Here is a 20,036-nt window from a genome sequence, read left to right as displayed (position 1 = left end):
CGTTCATAAGTACATAAGTACAGTTATGCAGTTTAAGTTAGAAAAGCATTTTATTTGTCCTTATTTAAAAGTCACTATAGATGCTCACAAACAGACATGTCCACAAACACCTTTCTCACCCAAATATGTGCAAACGTTTTACTACCTCAGAGAGCCCTTAGATCCAAAGAGATTTTTTGCTTGTCTTACTGATTTCCTTCTCCTCCTTTGGCTTTCTGGATCAATTAGATTTAGCCAATACTTGTCAGTTTGCATTCATAATTATTTGCACTTCGTCCAACCCCTGTTTTTAATCTCCTTCCATCTAGTTCAAATATCAAGGCCACAGTCTTCAGTAGAAGCTCCAAGCTGAGGGGTCCTTTTACTAACATGCGCTGAAAAATGGCTTGCGGTAGTGTAGGCATGGGTTTTGGATGCACGCCAATCCATTTTTTAGCACGCCTGTAAAAAAAGGCCTTTTTTAAAATTTTTGCTGAAAATGGACGTTCGGCAAAATGAAAATTGCCATGCGTCCATTTTGGGTCTGAGACCTTACCGGCAGCCATTGACCTGGCGGTAAAGTCTTACACAGTAATCAGGCAGTAATGACATACGTGCACCAAATGCCACTTGGTGCGTGTAGCTGATGTGTGCCAGAAAATAAAAAATATTTTTTGGATGCACGTCAAATGAAATTACCGCAAGGGCCACGTGGTAGCCGTGTGGTAACTCCATTTAGGTGCACGTTGGGCACGCATAGACGCTTAGTAAAAGGGCCCCTGAACCTGATATAAATATACCAGCCCCAACCAGATTGAGGAACAGAAATGGACTCAGGCTTCAACTTTCATAACCCTCAGGAATGTAAGACATCAACTGAGAGGGCACCGGATGAAGTTAAGAGGAAATAGGCTCAGGAGTAATCTAAAAATACTCTTTCATGGAAAGGGTTGTGGACACGTGGAATGGCCTCTCAGTTTGAATTTAAAAAATCATGGTACAGACACCTGGGATCTCTTAGGAAAAATAGGAGTTAGTGATTACTGAGGATGGGCAGACTGGATGGGCCATTTGGCCCTTATTTGCTGTCATGTTTCTATGTTTCTATTGAGTAAAAAAAAATTCTCCTATTCATTTTAAAAGTATAAATAGTTGTACCTTAAGACTACAATAATCAAAACCAGATCTAAATAACCAAAAACTACAGATATGTGCAGGAAAAATGTTCAGTTCTGTTTGTTTTCAGATAAACCACACATTCAGTTCATGTTCAGACTCTGAATCATTTCCCTCATTCATGTCTATTAAAATCAACTTTGCACTACAACAGTGAATGTTTCCATCTATTTTCAATGAAACTTGCTTAAAATAGAAACATGATTGACATGAGCCCATGGCAGCACAGGAGAGGCACAGGGCACATGCAGTGGTATGAAAACAAGACTTTAAGGCACTGAGAGAGGGTCAAGCAGCACCTGTACTGGTAGGAAGACTGCAAGACATACACAAACATCAGTATAAAGGCCCTAAATCCTCTGCTCATACCATATGCATTATTACAGTAGAGAGATAGCGGATACTGGAACAAAACCAGCCACTTTGCAGTCTCTCAAGCTGCTTACGATGGGGGTCTATCTACCCTGCACCACAGAGTCTGATTTTTCACTGACACAAAATCTCAGTCAGTAGGGATGTGCATGACCAAAATTAATTTGGCTTGTTTTCAAATTTTGAGATTTTTTCCTCATTTTTTTGTGGGGTTTTTTCATGTTTTTTAAAAAAACACATTTAGGAGGTCTTTTACTAAGGTGCGCTGGCATCTTTAGCACTCACTAAAAATAGGTGCACGCTAAACGCTAAAGATGCCCATAGGAGGACATTGGCATCTCCAGCGTTTATCATGCACCTATTTTTAGCAAGCACTAAAAACATCAGCGCGCCTTAGTAAAAGTCCCCCTAATTTTGTTGCATTTATCTTGTTGGGCAGACTGGATGGACAGTACAGGTATTTATCTGCCATCACCTACTATGTAGGTGTGTGTTACATGCATGAGCAATCTGCATGCACAAAAGTTTTTAGGCGCAAACTGAGTGTGGGCTAATGAATACAATACCCCTATCTCTCTGGGGTTAGGAGCAGAAATACGCCTATTTTATAAACTGTGATGCCCTTTCAGCACATTCAGGCAGCCCTTACTTAGCCAGCTAGATCCCTTTGAACCTGTCCCCACGATCTTTAACCTTAGGAACTGATAATATAAGAAAATGAAGTAAGCTGTACACTGTCTCTGTATATCCTAATCTGACAACTACCACCTCTCATTCTGTAACATCGCAGAGTCACCGGTAACTGGACTATGATACTCATCTTCTCACCCTCTGTAAAAGGTGGAGCTTCAGTGAATCAAACTGTTCTTTTTTATTTTTTTATTTTTTTTTTATTTTATTTATTCAATTTAAAGAAATATACAAGAAACTTCTTGATTGGAAAAGCATCATAAAAGTAAAAATATATCAACAGAAATTAACAATCAAAGAGGTAAATATTGATACTCAAGTCCATAAATTGGAAATCCAAAATTTAGGAATTCAAGGGGAGCAAAAAAATAATAGGAGATTAATAAGGATAACACAATCTCTACTAGAAAGAGTTAATCTTTTCCTTAACGCTTATCCTTTTTCACCGAGGCTATAAGAGCTGATGCATGTGTTGGTTCTGTAAATACATATTTCTTCTCTTCAAGTCTGACTATGCACTTGCAGGGGTATCTTAAAAAGAAGGTACCTCCCAAGTGCAGTATTTCAGGCTTAAGGAGCAAGAATTGTTTCCTCCGCTTACGAGTCTCCTTAGAGACATCAGGAAATAATAATATTTTATATCCCAAAAAGGGTTTATCTTTATTACGGAAAAATAAGCGGAAGATCCAATCCTTGTCTGGCAATAATGCAACTGTCGCGACCAAAGTCGCGGCAGTTGCTAATTCGGAGTCAGAAGTTTCAAGCAAAAGAGAGATATCCAATGGGGTTTCAGGCATTTGATTCAATTCTTTTCCTGGGATGTAATATGCCAAGGTAAAAGGTGGCAAATTCTGCTCTGGTATATTCAAAATGTCCCGCAAGTAACGTTTTAACATATCAAGAGGAGGAACAGTTTTTGTTCTTGGAAAATTAACAAATCTTAAGTTATGATTTTTTGTATAATTATCAAACATTTCCATCTTTTTTCTAAGATTTGTCAAGTCATTGGTGATTAAAGGTTGAATCGTTTCCAATTTCATAATACTTTGTTCCATTTTGTCAGTTTTTTCATCTATAACTTTAATCTTCTCCTCTGTTTTTTGTAAATCCATCTCTAATAATTTTATTTTAAGTGCAGATTCATTAACTTGTTTCAGGAACGTTTGACCCAGGGTGGAAACTAAGTCCCATAAAGTGTCCAGTGTAACCTCTTTCGGTTTAACTAATAACTCCTTCGGTATTTCAAACCTTTCAGAAGTTTTCACATGCTCACTCTGTCCTTCGGCTCCTCTCCCTTCTATTTGCGGCGGCGTCTCTCCTTTCTCTAATGGAAGCAAGACCTCATCTCGACGTTCTTCCGGGTCCATAACACCTGAGCAGGGAGACCCCGTCGAGTCAGCGAGGAAGGAGCTTGAGCCTACCGGCTGGGGAGGTGGAGTTCGCATAGCGGGGCTCAGCGTGGTTTCAAGGCTAGGGGAGACCGATTCTCCCAAAACGCCGGTACTCCCTACTAGCAGCATTCCGCTGTTTGGATTAACTTCCTGCGGTCTGAGAAAGCGGTCGATTGGACCAGGTAAAGAGGGGGTTAGCGGCGAGGCCCTGGCCGTCAATCTCCCTCGGCGTTTTGGCATCGTAGGATCGAGACTCGCAGCGTCTCAGTAGAGTGCAGCCATCTTGGATTAACTTCCAATCAAACTGTTCTCAGAATATCTTCTCTTTTACACCAAAATTAATTTGATCTTGTTTTATTGAGCTCTGGTCTCTGAATTTTTATAATCTGGGGTAAATGAATTGATACCTTAAAATCCTCTAATGAGGACATTAGGTCCTGCCCATAAACACTCCAGTAGAGAATTACTTTAGGTTAAAAAATGATCCTGTTTTGTTCATAGCCTTCTTACCTGTGAAGGTGACTTCGGTCGTGCTGGTGCTGGTGATGAGACTGGTGCTAGTGTATGGTTTGGACTAGCCACGGGACTGGGAGGTGGAGAGGGCTCCTCTGGAGGTGTAGGCGTCTTGGCAAGGCGGAGTGGACCTGAATCACTGGATGAAAACAGATCAATGAGCTGTGCCAATTTGTCCTTGTGCATTAACAAATGCAAAAGCTTAAAAAAGGGGAGGGGAGGTGAATGGTGAACATTTCCTGGTATGAAGAATGGGTGTGCTCAACAAAGAACTGAGAAGAGATTTGGCATTTCAAAACTGGACTTTTGTGTCCTGCAACATATGTGCACTAGAGTGAAACTTTTTTCATTTTTGCAGGTTTTACATGAACTCATGTTAGTGTCCAATATATTGCTCTTTAGTAAACAGTTGAATGAAAATACACAAAAAAATTCTGTAATATGAAATGTCTATAGCACAGGCTTAAGAACTGATCTTTAATGTCACTCAGTTTACATGACAGTGATTGTGCAAACTGTGTAATCTCCAAATATATCTTGATGACAACTAAGGTATTTTAATGACTATTTTAAAAGCAGTTAAAAACCATGGCCTCTGGGATGCACTTTAATAGCTAGAATTGTGTAATAATAGCTTCAATGATTGAAAAGCATTTCCTATGTGTTCTACAATAATTGAAAGCAGGGTCCCTCTAGCAATGTAGGAACACACGGTTTGATAGGATGAAGCCTAGCTCCTGAGGAGAGAAAAAGACATCATACTACATGATTGAGAGATGAGCTGACAATCACATATAATTAGGAAAGCAAAGCAAAGGCCATACTTCAGCTAAGAAACTTTTTTTCCATTCACCACCTCATTCTGTAAAAAGGTGTTAATAAAAATGAATGTTATTATTAACAAAACTTTTATTTTCTTTCATAGCAGGTTTCTGCAAATGTGTTCCAATCATTGCAAATTTATATGACCGCTACCAAATGTTACTTCTTTACCCACCCCAGAATAATGAATGCAAAGGATTGTTTTCTGAATGAGCACAGTACTGAGCTGAGAATATCCTTACACTCATAACTCTGGAAATAAACTTTACTCTCACGGAGTATATTTCTGTAAACTTGTAGGGATTATCTTCCCAGGAGATTTATACTTGATAATACAGAAAGGAATGTATAGTGTACATTCAATAAATAAAACTATAGTAAGCAGCTAACCCATAATGTTTTCTGTGATGAAAGATATAAGATGGGAAGTTTTAAGGCACTATTGTTCAGCATTGTGAATATCAAATCATTTCATCACATTTCCTTTAATATTATCAAAGGTTCAAATATTTTATTAAAGTTTTTTTTTTTTTTTACCAAGGTGCAGGGAACAAAAATGCAGCAAATAAAGGTGTATCATGTAAAAGGTAAACACATCCTGAGAAGATCTGAACATTACAAAGGGGTTTATGCAATACACTTTTGCATGAATTATTCAGGCCTTCTTGTGTAAGCTAAAAGTAAGATTTTATGCAGGAAGGCCTTACCACACAATAAGAAGGTTCTAGAAGACATTAATGTGAGCAAGCAAAACTTCGCAAACTTACACAGGCAAATAAAGGAATATCATAAGTAAAGGAGGAGATAGCAAGCGCGCCTTAAGTGGTATGTTATGCTCACACTTTAAGCTATTTAGTATGAGGCCCTGGCTAGGAATTATTTAATACCTGCTTAATAACATGATCATGTTACTGAAGGCCAGATACACAGTGTCATCATGTCAAACTGAGCTGGCTCTTGAGATGACTTAGCCTACTAGAAACAAAAGTCCAAAAATGAAGACCATGGACAGAAGATGACCTTATACACCTGCACCCTTAGCCCCTTGAGGACCCACTCTTAAAGCTCTGAGAGTCTCAAAAGGCCTCACTTTGCAGCTGGCCTATTTAAACTGAAATATTCACCCCATATTCTTGTCTATGTTAATTGTCTGTCTGTTGGTCTTATTACTACAGAAAATCACTCAAAGCAAGTAAGTTTCTAAAAAGACAACCAGCCTCCCTCTCTGTCTGCCCACAATGCAACGTGAATCAAACTTATCAAAAAAGTGAAGAAAAAAGACCTCGGTGAACAACCCCTGCTCCTCACAAACGTATAGAGGTAGAGCATACAACCATCATTGGCCTAAAAAACTCCACAATAAGAAAAACAGAGTGAAGTGCTGTAGTCTTGGAAACAGGAATAACTCATACACCTGCAAAAGCTTCAGTACAAAAATTCAAACAATCTGACCTGCTCAGTCACCACATCATCATCATCTGCAGTCCATCAGTAGATACCCGACAGGGAAACCCTGTATCACATTGTTGCAACAGGGCAAAATACTCCTGCATAAAGGCCTCCACATACTTCAAAAAGGCAAGTTCTAAGATGCAGGGGCTCAAGCATTATGAGGATCACTGATTAGCTTACATTTCGCAAAATGCTAAAATCATACCTCTTGACGAAAATTTTTACCGACATTAGATAAGCCTCCAGAGACCGAGCACACAACCTAACCTTGTTCCCCAGTCACTCCTTAACTGAATCAACAAGGACACTTCCCTGTTTGCCAGATCAGAATCTTGTTCTCAGTAACAACACACAGCTATATTCTCTATTAGACCATGGACTCTAAATAACAATAGCCCTTAATTTTGCCGCTAACCTGTTGACTGTAGCCTCTATATCACAATGCAACTGTCACAAAATAGATTCGCTATTAGAATACATTCCCTGTCACTGTAACCCTGCTCCCTATTTGATTCGTTATCTCAGTAAGTCCTTTGTACAGTGTAAACCTTTTGATTGCAGTTCCTCATTACAATGTAAACCACGTTAACTGATCCTGTTACACTGTAAGCCACATAGAACTGAACTTGATTTGGATAATGTGGGATACAAGAATAAATAAATGGAAATGGAAATTAATAGGTCAATTCTGAAACGAGACATCCAGCAACATCTGCGTATTCATCTGAAGTTTGTGTAGCTTAGATGTGTTTTCAGAACTGCTAATATGAGTACTTTGCTCTGCTGAAAATACATGTATAAGCAACACATATACTTAGGGGTGTTCTTTAAGTGTACAGGCATACAATATCAATGCCTAACTATGTAGCTTAAAGATTTGGCCTGGAAGCTCCAGGTTTTGCCACATCTAGGCCAAAATGTATAAGACAGATGAATAGGCAATGATTACTGGTGCCTATCAAAGCAATTCTATAAGTGGCACTCAAAATTGCCTTACAAATTTGGTTGCTCAATTTGTGTGCACAATTTAATTGGTTAATGAGCCTATTAGCTCAAATAATTGGGCGCTAACAATTATTGGTGTTAATAGACATCAGTTTGCATTCACGCACACATATTGCTAGGAGCTATTCTATAAAGATGTGCGCAGTAAATTGTTCAGCATGCAAGTGAAAAGGGGGCGTTACCAAGGGGATGCACGAGCAGATCAGGGGTGTTCACTAACAATTCATGCAGTATCACAGAATTCAGGGGATCTGTGCTTGATTTAGATGCAATGATTTATGCCTGGGTTGAACTGGTGTAAATCCTTGCTCCCAAAGTTGGGCGTGGACCTCAGTTCTCAGTGCTATTCTATAAACAGCGCCAAACTCAGAGCGCCATTGATAGAATAGCGCTCAGTACTCATTTTTTTCAGTGCCCATGGACTATCGTTAAGGCATGTCATGTTACATCTACTTCATGTTATTTTAACACAGGTCCCATTTTATGCCATGAGACCTAGTTACTAATAACTGGGGTAAACAGTAAAATTGTTTTAATGGACGCCTGCATTGATAATTTCCTCCCTAGGTCTCATTGCATAAAATGGGATCTCTCCTAAAATAGCACAAGTTAATGGTAAAATAACAACATACCTTTACCAGTGGCCCATGTTGATAACTTCATCCCTAACTGGTGCTGTCTCTGGAAAATACCTCCCACCCCCATATTTGAGTGTTAATTCTGGACATATAACAATTTATATGTCAAAACAATCTGCCCTTGGAAATTTTAAAAACAAGTGGTATGTAGATAAGTTAGTAGAAAGAAAGCAATTGTAAAACATTCATCATTTAAATTGATACGACTTGTTAACCAGCTCAATGAGTGATCAAATACACCAAAAGGTTGAAAACATACCACTTCTGACATACTTCACTCAATGTGCCATTACTTTGACAATTTTGTGATAACCTGGAGGTGTTTTTTTTAATTTTGTGGTGATGATAACAGTGAACCCAAAAGAGGGGTGGGGGGATAATTTTATAAAGAGTTTTCCATGTGTAAAGGCTTTGTTACATGTAGATTATTATTTTTTTGTAATAAGATTACCCCACACGATACATCTGTACCAGTATGTACACTGGTGCATTCTTAGATGTGCACCACATCCAGGCCTTCCTGGGGGATAGTTGGAAGAAGCCACGGAGGAGTTGCTAAATATCTGTCAGCATTTGTGCATTATTGGGGCTGGATCTGTGAGTCTATTGCATAACAGACACACAGGAACTTATATTTCCTTTCTAAAACAGGTTTCAAATAGGCGCCTTTTCAGATTTCTTACATAGGTGTCCTGTTATAATACAACTGGCCCATAATATCATTATTTTGGCATCGTAATCTTAAAACCTATGATGGAAGATCTCAAGACAAATACAGTGTTATCTATCAAAGTCAGGCAGCAATCTGGGACACACCAGAGCAGTTCACAATCAGCATCATTCAACATTGCTGCAATGGGTTGTCATGGCAACCTATAAACTCACCACAGCATGAACCTGGATTACCAATTAGATCTTTCACACATGTACATTCCAATTCTTGGAGAAAAAAATGTCTTAATTCTTATATTCTCAGATTACATGGGTACACTGGTTACCAGTACAATACAATGCTAGATTGAAAATTCTATGTCTGAGCTTTAAGGCCCTTAAAGGAAATCAGCCAGAGTACTTGAGAAACAGGATCTCCCTTTACATACTCCCACAGTTGCTAAGGTCTTCCCAAGGAATATTCCTACCAACACCCTCTGAGGCCTGACCAGAGTTATCTTACCACAACATCACTTTGTATTTGTTCACACCGGAGTCTGCAAACGCCTTTCTGGTACTATGTAAGCCACATTGAGCCTACAAATAGGTGGGAAAATGTGGGATACAAATGTAACAAATAAATAAAATAAATAAATAAATCCCATACAGCCGGAAGACCCTTGCAACTGTAACCACATTGATGCAGGAAGGGGGGGCGGGAGGGGCGGTCCACCCTGGGTGCATGCGCTCGGGGGGTGCCAGCCCCGCTGGTTCCCTGCTTCCTCTGCCCCGGAACAGGTTACTTCCTGTTCCAGGGCAGAGAGAGCAGGGAACCAGTGGGGCCGACGCAGCTCCGAGTGACGTGCACGGGGCAGATCAGCCCTCCCGCAGGTAAGAATGCGGTCCGGGGGGGGGTCTGCGCTCCGGAGGGGGGTGCGCCGCAGAGGGGGAGGGTCACGCCGTGCTGCACCTGGGGGGTGTGTGCGCAGCGGCGACCTGCTCCGGGTGTCATTAGCCCTCGCTACGGCACTGCATTGATGCACAGTACAGAGACAGGACTATTGGCAGGTCAATTTGGAAACATCATGTGGAGTTTTGTGGACTCTTACCACAGAGCACATTCTTTGAAGGATGTTCTTTTGGCTCTAATAGCCTCTTTCACCTCACCTTTTAACCACACTAACTATAGTTTGCTCTTTTTTCCATCTTTGTTAATAAGTGGAATACATCTAGTCTAAGCTTCCACGATGGTATTTTTAAACAATGTCTATGCCTGATTTAAAATCCTAATCTTTGTGGCCGATCTTTCAATTTGTTTTTAACAATTTTCCTCATTTTGTCATAGGCGCCCTTTCAAAAATTAAAAGCTGCTACAGTAGATTTCCTTATTGACTTCACTCCAGAAATTAGGATCACTGTTTCCCAGCAGATCCAACACTGTTACCACTTGTACTATGTCCCATATTCCTCTAGGGATTAGATCCAAAATAGCTCCTCCTCTTGTTGGTTCCTGGACCAGTTTCTCCAAGAAGCAGTCATTTATTACATCTAGAAATTTTACCTCCCTAGCACTCCCTGATGTAACATTTATCCAGTTAATATTAGGATAATTGAAATCACCCATTATTATATTGTTGCTCAATTTGCCAGCTTTCCAAATTTCTTTAAACATATTTTTAACTGCCTGCTTGTTCCATCCTGGTGGACAATAGTACAGCCCTATCAGTATATTCCTTCTCTTCACACCTGGAATTTCTATCCATAAAGATTCCACGCTACTATCTGTTTCATGTAGAATGTTTTTTTTTTAATTCAATTCCCTCATAACATATAGCGCAACCCCCCCTCCAATTTGAGCCACTCTATCACTGCAATATAATTTGTACCCTGCTAACACAGAGGAGCATAATTGAATGGGGGCGCCCATCTATAAGGGTGCCCATCTCTAAGGACGGCGCCGCGAAAGGGCGGGGAAACCCGCGTTATCAGAACAAGATGGGAGTCCATCTTTCGTTTCGATAATATGGTCGGGGATGGCAAAATCTCAACATTTGGGTCGACCTTAGAGATGGTCAACCTAAATGTTGAGATCGCCGACGTTAGAGATGGGCGACCTCGGTTTTCGCCGATAATGGAAACCAAAGATGTCTCTCTCAAAAACGGCCAAATCCAAGCACTTTGGTCGTGGGAGGAGCCAGCATTTGTAGTGCACTGGTCCCCCTCACATGCCAGGACACCAACTGGGCCCCCTAGGGGGCACTGCAGTGGACTTCACAAATTGCTCCCAGTTGCATAGCTCCCTTACCTTATGTGCTGAGCCCCCCAATCCCCCCCCCAAAGCCCACTACCCACAACTGTACACCACTAGCATAGCCCTTTTGGGTGAAGGGGGGTATCTAGATGTGGGTATAGTGGGTTTCTAGTGGGTTTTGGAGGGCTCACATTTACCACCAGAAATGTAACAAGTAGGGGGCCTGGGTCCGCCTGCCTGAAGTGCACTGCACCCACTAAAACTGCTCCAGGGACCTGTATACTGCTGCAATGGACCTGAGTATGGCATTTGAGGCTGGCAAAAAATTATTTTTAAACTTGTTTTTTTATGGTGGGAGGGGGTTAGTGACCATTGAGGAATTAAGGGGAGGTCATCCCTGATTCCCTCCGGTGGTCATCTGGTCAGTTCAGGCACCTTTTTGAGTCTTGGTCACATGAAAAAATGGACCAAGTAAAGTCAGCCAAGTGCTCGTCAGGGACGCCCTTCTTTTTTCCATTATTGGCCAAAGACGGGCATCTCTGAATCACACCCCAGTCCCGCCTTCGCTACCCTGCCGACACGCCCCCGTGAACTTTGGCCATCCCCACGCTGGAAAGCAGTTACGGACAGCCAAAATTGGCTTTTGATTATGCCGATTTGGCCGGCCTTGTGAGAAGGATGCCCATCTCCCGATTTGTGTCGAAAGATGGACGTCCTTCTCTTTCAAAAATAAGCGTGACAGTGTCCCACTGATTGTCTTCCTTCCACCAGGCCTCTGAAATGCCCATTTTTATCTACCTCTTCATTTAGTGCTATATACTCCAATTCTCCTATCTTATTTTTAAGGCTTCTAGTACTTGTATATAGACACTTCAAATTGTCCTTGCATCTACAGGCTGCTTTGAAGTTAATGGGGATAATTTGCATCCTTTACTGTGTTCTCCCATTGAATACTCCTGGCTTTCTGCATTATTGAAACCTCTCTATCTGGATTCCCTAAAGATCCTGTTTCAATAGTATCCTTCAATGATACTCCACACTGAATCATGTCTGCTTTATCCTCCCACCGCCCAATTTTAGTTTAAAAGCTGCTTTATCTCCTTTTTAAATGTTAGTGCCAGCAGCCTGGTTCCATCCTGGTTAAGATGGAGTCCATCTTTTTGGAACAGGCTCCCCCTTCCCCGGAATGTTGCCCAGTTCCTAACAAATCTAAACCCCTCATCCCTGCACCATTGTCTCAACCACGCATTGAGACTTCAGAGCTCTGCCTGTATCTTGGGTCCTGCATGTGAAACGTGGAGCATTTCTGAAAATTGTATCCTAGAGGATCTGGATTTCAGCTTTCTACCTAGGAGCCTGTTTGGCTTCCAGAACCTCCCTCCCACATTTTCCTAAATCATTGGTACCCACATGTACCAAGACAGCTGTCGCTTCCCTCGCACTATCTAGGTGATGCATGAGGTCCACAAACTTTGTACCAGGCAAGCAAGTGACCAGATGATTTTCACACCCACCAGCCACCCAGCTATATACAGGGGCCTTGAGTCTGTCTTCCAGTTACATGCATAGCTTATAGAATACTATAAATTACACATGTCCCTGGATCACTTAGACATGCCTACTTAGCCTGTCATTGACAAACATAAGATGGCACACTATGCAGACACTAGTCTCTCTATATAAAACGCACCTCCAACGTTCTAATGAAGCCTCTGTTAGCCAACATTCTAAAGTGAAGGGGGTGAGATCGCATTGTGTCTGCCCCGCCCACGCGTCAAACGTGATGACGTCGAGGGCGGAGCAATGACACTCAACCAATAACAACGCTCGGCAGCGAAGCGTCAGGGAAGGAGGCGGCACTCTCGACGTCTAGCCTTCCCTTCGCTGTGTTCCGCCTTCTTCTGACGTCAAGGATGACGTCAAAAGAAGGCGGAACACAGCGAAGGGAAGGGAAACCTAGACGTCGGGAGCGCCGCCTCCTTCCCTGACGCTTCGCTGCCGGAACCGGCACGGAGGTAAATTTAAAAACAAGAAAAAAAAAAAACAAAACAACCATGTTGGGGGGAGAGAAGAGGGTGGCCACTAAAGAACAACAATGGGAGCGGGAGAGCAGGGGAGAAACGACAGCATGGATGCGAAGGGGGGGGGGGGGGTGGGGGAGAAGAGGGCGGCCCAGGCTGGGACATGGGAGAGAGAGGAGCATGGATGCAAGGGGGGTCATGAAAGGGAGACAGGGGACTTGCTGCAAAAGGATGAATGGAGGCGGCAGGGGACAGAGGAGCATGGATGGGCATGGATTGGGATGGTAGGGCTCAGGAAGAGAGGGCAATTGCTGGAAAGTGATGAATGGAGGGGGCAGGGGACAGAGGAGCATGGATGGGCATGGATTGGGAGGGTAGGACTCAGGGAGAGAGGGAAATTGCTGGATAGGGATGAATAGAGGGGACAGATGGGCATGGATGGAAATGGATTGCAGGGCAGGCCTCAGGGAGAGAGGGCAATTGCTGGATAGGGAAAAATGGAGGGGCCAGGTGACAGATGAGCATGGATGGGCATGGATTCGAAGGGCAGGACTCAGGGAGACGGGAATTGCTGGATAAGAATGAATGGAGGGGACAGATGGCCATGGATGGATATGGATTGCAGGTCAGGCCTCAGGCAGAGAGGGGAAATGCTGGATAGGGAAAAATGGAGGGGCCAGGTGACAGATGAGCATGTATGGGCATGGATTGGAAGGGCAGGACTCAGGGAGAGGGGAATTGCTGGATAGGGATGAATGGAGGGCACAGATGGCCATGGATGCATATGGATTGCAGGGCAGGCCTCAGGCAGAGAGGGGAATTGCTGGATAGGGATGAATGGAGGGGCCAGGTGACAGAGGAGCATGGATTGGAAGGGCAGGACTCAGGGAGAGGGGAATTGCTGGATAGGGATGAATGGAGGAGACAGATGGCCATGGATGGATATGGATTGCAGGACAGGCCTCAGGCAGAGAGGGGAAATGCTGGATACGGAAAAATGGAGGGGCCAGGTGACAGATGAGCATGGATGGGCATGTATTGGAAGGGCAGGACTCAGGGAGAGGGGAATTGCTGGATAGGGATGAATGGAGGGCACAGATGGCCATGGATGCATATGGATTGCAGGGCAGGCCTCAGGCAGAGAGGGGAAATGCTGGATAGGGAAAAATGGAGGGGCCAGGTGAGCATGGATGGGCATGGATTGGAAGGGCAGGACTCAGGGAGAGGGGAATTGCTGGATAGGGATGAATGGAGGGCACAGATGGCCATGGATGCATATGGATTGCAGGGCAGGCCTCAGGCAGAGAGGGGAATTGCTGGATAGGGATGAATGGAGGGGCCAGGTGACAGAGGAGCATGGATTGGAAGGGCAGGACTCAGGGAGAGGGGAATTGCTGGATAGGGATGAATGGAGGAGACAGATGGCCATGGATGGATATGGATTGCAGGGCAGGCCTCAGGCAGAGAGGGGAAATGCTGGATACGGAAAAATGGAGGGGCCAGGTGACAGATGAGCATGGATGGGCATGGATTGGAAGGGCAGGACTCAGGGAGAAGGGAATTGCTGGATAGGGATGAATGGAGGGGACAGATGGGCATGGATGGATATGGATTGCAGGGCAGGCCTCAGGCAGAGAGGGGAAATGCTGGATAGGGAAAAATGGAGGGGCCAGGTGACAGATGAGCATGGATGGGCATGGATTGGAAGGGCAGGACTCAGGGAGAGGGGAATTGCTGGATAGGGATGAATGGAGGGCACAGATGGGCATGGATGGATATGGATTGCAGAGCAGGCCTCAGGCAGAGAGGGGAAATGCTGGATAGGGAAAAATGGAGGGGCCAGGTGACAGATGAGCATGGATGGGCATGGATTGGAAGGGCAGGACTCAGGGAGAGGGGAATTGCAGGATAGGGATGAATGGAGGGGACAGATGGGCATGGATGGATATGGATTGCAGGGCAGGCCTCAGGCAGAGAGGGAAAATGCTGGATAGGGATGAATGGAGGGGGCAGGGGACAGAGGAGCATGGATGGGCACACACACACACTATCACACTGTGTCTCACATACACACTTGCACACACTCTCATTCTCACACACACACTCTCTCACAAACACACTCTCTCTCTCACACACTCACACTTTCACTCTGACTCTCAAACAGTCACTCTCACATACACTCTCCCAAACATACACACTCCGAGGAAAACCTTGCTAGCGCCCGTTTCATTTGTGTCAGAAACGGGCCTTTTTTACTAGTATTCTATAAAAGAATTTTGGCATGAAGATGCCGTCATAGAATTGGCATTAAGCCCATGGCACTGGGATACTTAAAATGAGGCGTCAATTTATGGAACTGCTCCATTAATGTATATTGTGTTGACATTGTAAGTAGCATACTATGCCATAATGTGTACTGTTTTATTTGAATATTCTTTCTGTTGAAATTGTCTATTGCCTATGTCCAGATTGGTCTTGCTGTATACCGCAATTAATGAATTTCTTTAAGAAGGTGGTCATAGGCGGTCGGTGGCCCAACTGTTTGGGGAGGCTAAAGGGGGCGGGTTAGGGGAGGGCCAAGGGTGGAGCTTAAATCCATAACTGTTTGATAACACGCAGAAAAAAAATAAAAATAAAAGTCACAATTAATACCTTTTATTAAATTTAGATATTAGATATGTATCATATGTAAAAGAATAAAGTGGTTGCTCAAAGCATATACTAACCACAATCGCTCAACTGCAAAACACTATGCACAACTTTGTGCAAAAACAACTCAGAACCTTACTGTACCATAAATATTACACTGGGCAGAACCTAATACACCAATATACCACCCATACGGAAAATGCAGACTGTCAACAATATGAAACAAGGGATCATAATATCACAATTCTCATGTAGAGCCACAAAACACCCTAATTCATGTTTAATGTGGGATAAAATGCCATAAATAAGTAAATAAATATAAACTTTTAATGTTGAGCACCTGATTCTCAAAGTGGACATATTCCAAACACTATAATGAAAATAAAATGATCTTTTCTACCTTTGTTGTCTGGTGACTTTGTTTTTCTGATCATGCTGGCTTAGTATCCGATTCTGCTGCTATCTGTCCTCTTAACTCCGTTTCCAGGGCTTCCTTTCCATTTATTTCTTTACTTTCTGCCTTTCTTCTTCATTTCTTGCCTTACATCCGTAAGTAAAAGCTGGGTCCTCTGGCAGACTTGACTGTCCAGTGGATCCAGCTTCTGCCTATTTTCTCCATCGATGTGCAGGTTTTCTCCCTTTTCCCTCATCTCATCTCCTTCCTCTCTCTTCCCTTCCCTCCATCCGTGTCCAGCATTTCTTCTCTCTCCCTCCCCCTCCATCCATGTGCATCTCCTTCCTCTGGCTTCCATGCATGTCCAGAATTTCTCCCCTTCATCCATGTGCATCTCCTTCCTGTCTTCCTTCCCCTCCATCCATGTCCAACAATTCTCCTTTCTCCCTGCCCTCCCCTCCATCCATGTCCAGCAACCCTCCTGTCTCCCCTGCCCTCCATCCATCCATGTCCAGCAACCCTCTTCTCTCCCCTGCCCTCCATCCACCCATGCCCAGCAACCCTCCTCTCCCCTCTAGCCACCCACCCATGTCCAGCAACTCTACTCTCCCCTCCATCCACCTATGTCCAGCAAATCTCCTCTCTCCTGACCTCCCCTCCATCCATCCATGTCCAGCAACCCTCCTCTCTCCCCTGCCCTGTCCTCTATCCACCCATGTCCAGCAACTCTCCTCTCCCCTGCCCTCCATTCTGTCCCCTGCCCCCCTCCATCCATACCCAGCGCGATTCTCCTCTCCCCTGCCTCCATCCATCTGGGCGAGTGGCGCCGTGAGTCTCCCCTTCCCTACTATCTGCCCCGCGCCATCTTGGGGTTTTTAATCTTTAATGTACCTCCAAACCCAGCGCCGGCCGCGTCATTCTGAAGTCCGCCCTGCCCGTCTCTATTCTTCTCTCCCTTCGTTCTGCAGAGTCCCACCTTCTGACATCATTTCCTCCAGGGCGGGACTCTGATTCGTTCCCTAAGAGCCCCGCCCTGGAGGAAATGATGTCAGAAGGCGGGACTCTGCGGAACGAAGGGAGAGAAGAATAGAGACAGGCAGGGCGGCTTCGGAATGACGCGGCCGGCGCTGGGACGGAGGTACATTAAAGATTAAAAGCCCCAAGGGCGGCGCGGGGCAGATAGTAAGGAAGGGGAGACTCACGGCGCCGTTCGCCCAAAATCCCCCAGACGCCTAACCCTTTCCTGCTTAAGCCTCCCCAAGCCTCTTATACCGGGCGCCTATGAAGGTGGTAAATAATTCCTAATAAACAAAATAAATATACACTTCAAGTGCTCTATTTTTTATTGTGTACAACCACTGGGAGACTCAAATTTCATGCTCAAAAATTTATTGCAACTTTATTCTTTACCTGCCTGGCTGAATGATAAACTGTGGACACAGCAGCAAAGAAAAAGAGGGAGTCCTAAGCACAAGGAGACAAGAAGACCAGAGAAAAGCACCAAGGGCCTCCAAGAATGGGTGAACATCAATGAGGGACCTGACATACTGTATTAGTAAAATAATTAAAAAAACAAACATTCACAAATTAACAATGATATCAATCACCCCTCTTATCAAAAACATCATATCCAAACTCCACCTGATCCAATGTCAAAGCTGAGTCACTGAACCAGTCAAACTGTGGGTAGCTTTTATAGAGTCAGTATTGTAAGCTAGCTTGCTCATAGTATGCTTGAATCTAAATTCTATCCTTTAATTGGATCTTACCTTTTCAATTAGTCTATCAACTTACCATCTTGAATCTTGATCATAGATTTGCCTTTAACCTAGCCTTTTTGAATTTAAAAATCAATGTGCACTTCCTATTCATATGCACAGTGAACCCAGTAGTACATTCTGTTAGATAAATTTTATGATCATTGCATTTGAAAAAAGAAAAGTAATTATACTTGTGTTACTTTTCAATAAGCGTTTTATCACCATATTAGAAAACGACTGCAGAATCCTTAGAACAGTTGAAAAAAATAATTATGTACAATACCTGGGTGCTCCTTGAATGGTAAAGGCCTTATCAGCATGTTGTTCTCCCAGTTTGGTCATCACCTCATACAGTTTATGGCAGAGCTGAGGATAAATAATGTAAAATACATTTATATTCTAAATAATAATCCCACTCCCAAACCCAGTTTAAAAATGAAATAGACTATTTATATTTGCAAAATTTGTCTTGGCCTCAGTTCTGTCACAGTTCCCCTCTAAAAATACCACAACATAATCTTACACATTTCTATAGCTGCTTAGTCTTCAGATTTAACTTTGGTTTAGATTTTAGGTTTTGATATACTGTCTTTTTTTAACCGCCAAAGTGGATAATAAATACAAATACATGAAAACAGATAACATATATAAAATCAGAAAAAAACAAGCAACATATACCACAATAAAGCTTATTTTAGAAGCGCTATTCACATTTTGTACTTCCATAAACTGATATTTAATGCCCTATTTACTAAACTGCGCTAGCGGCTGCTGTGAGGCAATGTCGACACATCCCATTCAAAGTGAATGAGCTGTGTCTGCATTAGCGCGCTGTAGCTGCTAGCATGGCTTAGTAAATATGGGGGTTAGACATCTATATTCCGAATTTAGAAAGATGGGATATATACGTCTAAAAGTGAAGAACATCCAAATGGAAGGGGACATGGTCTGGGTATGTTTTGGACTGGACTAGGGTGAGCTCAAAAAATTCTATATTATTCCCCATTTCAGAAGGGGAATGAATGTCAAGGTCAAAAAGGTCAATGTTGGGAGTTAGACTTGCCACCCAGGATGTTCAGGTTTCAGACAAATGTTCCTGTTGGGCAGTGCTCTACAGGAGGTTTAGGGGAGGCCATCAATAGTGATGTGAATGCATAGAAGAAGTGCACTAAAGAGGCCACAGAGGCAAAACAATGGCCATTGTTGGTTTTACTATTAGCAAATGTGCAGAGAGCTTCTTGGAAATTCACAAAAGAGACTTGCACCATTTTGTTTTGCACAATAAAAGATAAGTTAAAAATATTTCTCAGTTTCACTTTTGATTAATATAAGGAGGTATTCTGCCTCCATTTGCATGGAGGCAGGCTGTTTGTTGTTTATGAATATATGTTAAACATTGTCTGAAACAGATTAATTGCCTGTACCTTTAAGGTTGTAGCCTTGAACTACAAATCCCTGCAATCTTGCAGTTCTCTGTAATAGGCTCTTCCTGAGTACATGTCCCAGATTCCTGTATCAATTTTTACACTGACAGTAAAGTTGTCCTGGGCTATATCTACAACCAAACCAGGAGATTTTACATGTACATCAGCAACAGAGTTGAGCATATATGGAAGTCAACATGACCAGAACAGTGGCATTACTTGTCAACTAACCAAAATCCAGCAGACTGTGCCATAAGAGCTGTGCCAGCGTCTCATCTAATGAAAACTATGTGGTTATCAGGACCAGATTTCCTTCTAAAACTTAGCTATATGTCCCCAGCTATGGAGAACTCCTTTGAGCATATAGACCCTGACTCGGATGCAGAGATCCATCCAGAGATGACCATTTTTGCTACCAAAATTGTCTCTAAAGTTCAATCAGCTGATGAAAGATCAGACACCTATCAAAATGCCATCACAGATGCAGAAATACAGAGCATCAATGACAATTTGACACCACCTGGGAATTTCGACACTAGACTCTGGCAGGAGACAATGGACTGCTTCGCAAGAGCAATCACTGAGCCAGTGATCATATACCACGAAGAGAAGTAAATTCCATGGACCGTTGTACTCCAGAGACTGAGAATTTTCCTCTCTTATACTTATTCTGTTGTCTGCCTCTCATTTCATCTCCTGCGAGACTGCAAGAGAGAAGTCACCTGAATGACAGAGAGCTTGAGACAAGGAAGGAATTGTCAACCTTCAAGATTCAGCATTATTACTGGACTTTACATTCTCATAATGGTTTATATTGTCTGCAACAGGTTGATTGCCTGTACCTTTAA

At 43.1% G+C, this 20,036-nt stretch overlaps 1 protein-coding gene across 1 annotated transcript in view; it reads right to left on the bottom strand.

Moving 5' to 3' along the window:
- Positions 1 to 20,036, bottom strand: part of AMPH (amphiphysin) — a 296,706-nt gene that overhangs the window by 60,319 nt on the left and 216,351 nt on the right. The window contains exons 9-10 of the mRNA XM_030207529.1: positions 18,048 to 18,130; positions 4,119 to 4,260 (exon numbers count right to left, since the gene is read on the bottom strand). Coding sequence (XP_030063389.1) covers positions 4,119 to 4,260; positions 18,048 to 18,130 — 225 coding nt within the window. The remainder of the gene's footprint in view (positions 1 to 4,118; positions 4,261 to 18,047; positions 18,131 to 20,036) is intronic.

The sequence above is a fragment of the Microcaecilia unicolor genome, chromosome 1, assembly GCF_901765095.1.
Source record: "Microcaecilia unicolor chromosome 1, aMicUni1.1, whole genome shotgun sequence".
Taxonomy (NCBI): domain Eukaryota; kingdom Metazoa; phylum Chordata; class Amphibia; order Gymnophiona; family Siphonopidae; genus Microcaecilia; species Microcaecilia unicolor.
The sequence above is the reverse complement of the archived record's forward strand: the minus strand, read 5'-3'. Positions and strand labels throughout refer to the sequence as shown.